General features: G+C 34.3%; 1 protein-coding gene across 1 annotated transcript in view; it reads right to left on the bottom strand.

Annotated features, from left to right (window-relative positions):
• The window catches only part of LOC106465315 (transcriptional regulator ERG homolog), a 17,668-nt gene extending 11,016 nt beyond the window's left edge, over nt 1-6,652 (bottom strand). The window contains exons 1-2 of the mRNA XM_022393719.1: nt 6,436-6,652; nt 5,070-5,162 (exon numbers count right to left, since the gene is read on the bottom strand). Coding sequence (XP_022249427.1) covers nt 5,070-5,162; nt 6,436-6,652 — 310 coding nt within the window. The remainder of the gene's footprint in view (nt 1-5,069; nt 5,163-6,435) is intronic.
• Between the last annotated feature and the right edge of the window lie 275 nt (nt 6,653-6,927).

Raw genomic sequence — 6,927 nt, forward strand, 5'->3', positions numbered from 1 at the left:
ATACTCATGACCTACTTTTTGCTAACGAATAGTGAGATTGACAGTCACATTATAACCTTCCCCCTGAAAGGGTGAGCATTAGCGACAACTGGTTTCGATTTCGTGACTTCCTCTATATTTTGCCTTTCAAGAAGCAACAGTAGAAGAAGAAAAGAAAGAAGAATATTCATGTATGTAAAAAAAACGACGGTTGAATATTCAGTATATTATAAATACAAAACATTACAGCAACTGATAATTAAAAATAAAGTGAAAATTGTTGTCTACAAGTCATAATGAAACATACCTATAATACAAGGGCTTAAATTGAGTTAGAGCTCTTGTTTTGTAGAAATGTTTATATCTACATGCAAAACAACTGTTTAAATAAAGTGAGAGCCCTTGCCTAGAGGTCATGATGAAATATTTACACAAAACAACTGTTTAGATATAGTGAGAGCCCTTGCCTATAGGTCATGATGAAATATCTACACAAAACAACTGTTTAAATATAGTGAGAGCTCTTGCCTATAGGTCATAACAAACATATATGTACAAACAAAATGTCCAATTCATTTAAAGCTCCTGTTCAGTAATAACGTTTAAACATACATGCAAAGAATTGTTTGAATGAAATGAGATCTCTCGTGTACATATAAAGTAAGTGCTTAAATTAACTTAGTGATTTTGTCATACAAGTAATCATTAAACATACTAACGCAACAATGTAAGTTACGCTGGAGCTCTTGTCTATTAGTAATGAATCACTCAACATAAACACAAAGTAACTGCTTAGGAGAAATACAAAGTTTTGCTCAATTACTTTGTCATTATCAGGTACAAGCAAACACGAGCATTTCTGCAATAAATATATATTAAATTTGTTTCAGGATTTTAGTGCAAAGCTACAGGTAAATAAACTAGTTCAAAAGAAAACCTTTCCTAGGTCGGACATAGGAGTCACAAAGAAATCAAATCTTCAAAAATAAAAACATTCATTTAGCCATAATGAAATAAAATCTAAACATAGAAATAACAGACCACAAGAATATTTAATCTTTTGAGTTTCGAAATATACGATTTCTATTTACTTTCTAGCGTCCAAGAATTGTCCAACAGAAGGAAAGTTCTTAAGATATCCAAGTAAGTGATTTCTAATTACTCTACAATAAAATATTTTGAGTATCCGGACAAGAGTCATATGATTACCAGAAATAAAAAAATCGTTCAAAATCTCAAACAAAATATTCTAGTTATTTTAATATAAAATATTCAACGAGAAACAATTACAAATTGCTAGTAATACGTTTAAGATATATTGAAAACCAAGTTAATATTGTATAGTTAGAAGGATATAAGTTACTTTAAATCATTTGTTTTCTTCTTGTTGTTATTGTTTTAAGAATTTCTGTGTAAGGCTACTTAAGGGCTATCAGCAAAGCCAATCACTAATTTTCAAGTGATGTACTGGAAAGGAAGCAGCTGCTCAAGAGTAATTGTCATCAACTCTTGGGCTACTCTTATCTATCTGACTGAATGCAGCCGTCACTCTTAAAGTGCACCCGTGACTCCAAAGTCCGGGTGGCAGTCTTACAGCAAGGAATCACGAACCCTCATACTCACACTCCGTGAACGCTTAAAATATATTTTTTCTTCTATAATTAATCGTTCACAAGATACAGAGCGTGACAGACAAACATTTAGTTATTACATATATATATATATATATAAACGTGAGTTTTGTTTTCTAAAAAGAGGAATGCCTTTTGATTTCAATCCAAAAGTGTGTTGATTTGAATACACTGTTGTGTTATGAAGTCACACTTTGTATATTTATATAGATTATAAAAAATAAACACAAAAATTGTGCATCAGCTAACACGTTTGAGATCTGTCTCGTTATACAGACACAATGTTGACCAGTCACCAGATTTGTGTCCCACAAAATACACGTTCTTTTGTTATTGTATGTTTACAGTTAAAGCACCTATATATATATATATTTGATCCCCCCAGTGGGTCTAATGTTTGTTACTAAGGTTCAGGATTGAATAATCTGTAGTATACAAAGCGCAGATAGCTCATGCTGTTGCCATGTTTGGAGTCGACGTCACGACTAACACATTAGTTCGGTCAGTTTTCGCATGACTCACAAAATTACAAATATGTACATATACCTTATCATATACTAAAACAACAGTTTGTTTGTTTATCTGTGAACTCCTACCACAGTTTTGGAGGTAGCAGGATTAAACTTTAGAGGATAACTCGGGGCGACCATATCTATATGGCGTATGGGAAGGGCTAAATAATGTGGAAAGTCATCCAGGATTGATGGGGAGGATACGTCGGCAGGATCGTTGAACTCGAACCTGACATTGGAATTTATGTTCTTGGGCCAACTCGGCATTCCGGGGGGTGTCATTGTTGAAACTGTATTAATACCCTACTCAGAAGGTATTACGGGAAGGTGTCTTAACAATGTTAACCTTCGGGTACGGCCTCCCTTGGGTTAGCTATTAAAGTAGCTGGAAAGACCCCGATACTTACATTTGGGCCTCTATGAATCATAGAGGGGTGCTTTGAACCCCGCAGCGGAGTTGCGTATTTTATGTTAGTGTAGAAAATACACATAAAATCGCTGAAGAAAACTGAATATTAACTCATTCCCATGTTGAAAGGTAATGAATATTAACTCATTCCCAATTTGAATTCTTATAATGTTTGTTTGATAATGATGATCCATCTGCTGTATTTTGTTTGTTTGTTTCGAATTTCGCCCAAATCTACACGAGGAATGACAACTAGTCATCACCACCCACCGCCAACTCTTGGGCTACTCTTTTACCAACGAATAGTGAGACTGACCGTCTAACTTATTACTCCTCCATGGCTGAAAGGGCGAGCGTGTTTGGTGGGACAGGGATTCGAACCTGCGACCCGCACATTGCGATTCGAAAGCCTTAATCACCTCGCCATGCCAGGCCGCTGCATTTTGTACGTGTGTGTGTGTTTCTTTCTTAAAGTTTTATAAATATATTTACTGTATTTAATAATAATTTGATGATTTTTTTCATGTATTTTACAGCTTTAAGATTTTCAGTCTTACATGTTAAACATTTTTATAACAGTTTATTTCATTCGTTCGATCCCGCGAACTTACAACGCTAGAAACCGGGTTTCGATACCCGTGGTGGACAGAGCACAGATAGTCCATTGTGTAGCTTTGGGCTTAACTACACGCAAACAAAGTTATCGTTGCGCATTACCGAGAATTTAGCCAAATATATAAAAAGTGTATCGCCTTTTCAAAATATCTATAGGTAATTCATTGTTCCTACTCTTAACAACAAGATTAGTTGTTATTTTTGTTTTTGCCTACAGGGTTTCTCACTTATTTTAACTTTAACTTTCATAATAGCTTCATAGACATAATTTCAAGATGCAGAGAGAGGGAGTAATACTTCTCAACTGATTACACTCAATAATTTTTAATTACAGAGTGTTAATCAAGCTTTATAAGAATAATTTTCATATGTTATTACAGTAACGTTTGACCTTGAGCTAAATGTTCATCATTTGCATATTTAGTTAAGTGCAAATTCTCTACACTCCGATGTGTAACACCGCTATTGGTAAACTTATCGTTGAAGTATTACATCATGAAACTATCCAAAAAGAATATTCATATAGCCATATTGTTTAACGATGTAGAGTCAGATAGCACAACACTTTGAAGAAGGAAACCTTTAATGTTCTTCATGGAAGTTGATAAACTCGGATGGTGAAATATTTGGGACAGCATCAAGATTCAAAACTATACTCAAAGCCTATTCAGAGTAACGCGCTCATCCGCAAAACTGAAGACTGTGGTTGCGAAAGGGAACCCTCTAACTCAAAAAGCCAATGCGACAAAGCTGGTACTCGACAAGGTAGTAACCTCAAACTTGAAATTGATGAAGACTCACAAACCAAAAAATTTACAAGTTTCCAGCCACATCTCGATATCGACAACTTTCATCATTAGAAAGATGCCCGAAGGAACTGGAATCCGAACATTTCCATGTTAATTTCGCCAATGAAGCGCTATTGGATTTGTATGCCTTCAGCTTGCTTAAAGTACCCAAGAATCCGACGTCTGCTTACAATGAAGAACCTTTGAAATTTTTTTTTCAAGAGGTTTGACTTAAAATTAACCTCGTCGTACGTCACAAGTGCTTACTGCCCTACAAAAGAGGATTTGCGTGTCAGGCAATTGCCAAGACATCAGAATGAGCACGACAGACAATGGAAGAAATAGTTCCAAGGGTAGCACGTGAACTGGAATATCATTCCTATAAAATGCTATCAATGATCACGACTCTCAGTGAACAATTTAAATAGCACATGATTTTTTGGAGGGGGCCATTAAGAAAATTTTATGTTATTATATATTTATTTTACATAATGATTATTCTACACATAATACTATGTTATTATAATACGGGGAAATAACTTACCCTACTCGACGTTGTGTCATGAAATTTCTGTCTAAGCCATGAAACTGAGGTCATTTGACATAATAACTTATAACTTATAACACTTGGAATTAAAAATAAACAATATCATTTCGAAAAAGGTCATTTAATCTGTACACAAACAATCATCTTTTCGTGAGAAAATTCGTTTAAACACCTGACTATTACATTTTCTATTGGTTTTTCAAAGCAATACACTTACTATGAATATTTTTAAAGTTCCCTTTAGGTTAATTCTAAATTATTTAAACCGAATAGTTTTTTTACTTACCAGTGTATAGCATGTTGCTTCCCGAGTCTCCAAGTTTCGCGATTCCTCTAATTCTGTACAGAAACGTTCTTAAATATCAGTTTGCAAATAAACTTTTCTAAAGAAGAAAGCGAAGGACTTTAGTACTTTACATGAAATAAACATTCCTTCCAGTATTCATGTTTGGTACTTTATTAGAACCACATAAAAATTGCAGAAAAACTAAAACTAAATCCCACTGTGTTACCCTCGCGGAAACAATTCAGCAAATAGATCACGTACGATCTAACATGAGAAGCAATTTGCATGAAAAGTTTACTTACGAACACATAACGTATGCAGCTTAGTCTTCCTATCACAATTTATCACATGTTTGCTGCTGTTCACCTTGTAAACAGCTTGACAATAATTCCTTCCTGGTGTTTAAAAAGCGGCACGAGGAGGTTTGACCGACCAACCACTTGTGCCTATCATGATTTCTGGATTAGCTTCTCGAGTCAACACAGCTGCCGAACAATCGTATTTTACTTTAAGATCCCTGGTTGCTATAGCGACCGCCGTTAGTATCCAATCAGGAATATGGACGAAAATCCTAAGGGCAGATACGAAATGTCTTTGGTTCCGCCTTCAGTTGACCATTTTTAGGCACTAGCTTTACTCGTAATGGAAAGATAGATAGGTAGATATATGTGTGTGAATTTTTGTATATAGTATAAACCATATACAAACCAAACCTTTAAAATGGTGTTTTCATAATACACTAGGAAGCTGTAAGACTAACCTCTTGAAAGCTGTGAGGACAGAAGGTTATAGAAAGGTCGACCACAAAGAAATCGAATTTAAGAATGTAATTACGGCAATATGGTGTAGCTTAATTTAGGTGATATTGGATTCCAACATGATTAATAAAAATAAACAATACGACAACGTATTCAATAGCCTAATTTATTATTGTATAAAACATGTATCAAGTTAATAGCGAAAGAAATAGCTTCTACACTTTAGGAACAATAATATTTTAAACCAAAATCGATGAATATTTCGTTATTTATAAAACTAGCAGAAAATCCGCCCTCCGGGCAAGTATAACTGCTAGTTCCTGTGAAAGGCTATTGGGCCTGCGGCCTTTTCTTGAATTGTCTGACAGTTCTACAACAATGTACTCATACTTGAAATTCAATAATGTTTACTATCCACGAGAAAAGGATTTTATTAACAGAGTAGATTTTAATGAAGTATTTCTTTTTTAGACGCAGTTATCAATGAAAGACCCTTGCCTTTCTGTTGCAACACTCGGGAGATTTTCACTAAAGGAAAACAAATATTTTTTTTAAGTTTGTTTTTCGATTGTTTTATATTTGAAGCCTACTCCTTTTTAGTAGTTTTTTATTGGTTAAATCTGAAACATATAACTTTTTATGGAAATTTAAATTCCTTTATTTATTTCTCAGTTATACAAATACTGCCTAGTTATAAAAATACTGCCTAGTTATAAAAATATTACCTGGTTATGATTGGTGATGATCGGTGCGATAGTTTCCGATATCCGAGTTTTGGACTTATACATCGCAAGTTCCATTATAATAAGATTCTGGTCTTTCCTTATCCAATTTATTAAAAATAATTTGTTAATGTTAAGTACAAACCACTCAGATACAAAAGGAAATAATAGTATACATTTCTTTACACTGGTGGTAGATGATGATGATGACCATTTCTTTACACGTGTGGTAGATGATGATGATGATGACCATTTCTTTACACATGTGGTAGATGATGATGATGATGACCATTTCTTTACACATGTGGTAGATGATGATGATGATGATGACCATTTCTTTACACGTGTGGTAGATGATGATGTTGATTTGTCCACTATGGAGAATCGAGCCTCGGATTTTAGCATTGTAAGTGCGTAAACTTAGCGCTGAACCACCGGAATACATTTAATTTTAATGCTGTGTTGAAAAACGGTTTTCTATGGCAGAATAGATGTCATAAGGTACTATAAAAAAACAACAAAAAACGTAAGTCTGTTTAAGAAATTAGTACAGAACGAATTTGGATGGATAACCAGATTAAAGATGTGAAGTACTGGACACTTATGTGGCATTACATGATATATATCGGTTGTTTCTGGGCATTTCTCAGATGTTGTTCAAAGTAGCAAAATGAAAAATC

This window comes from Limulus polyphemus, unplaced genomic scaffold, assembly GCF_000517525.1.
Source record: "Limulus polyphemus unplaced genomic scaffold, Limulus_polyphemus-2.1.2 Scaffold67, whole genome shotgun sequence".
Lineage (NCBI taxonomy): Eukaryota > Metazoa > Arthropoda > Merostomata > Xiphosura > Limulidae > Limulus > Limulus polyphemus.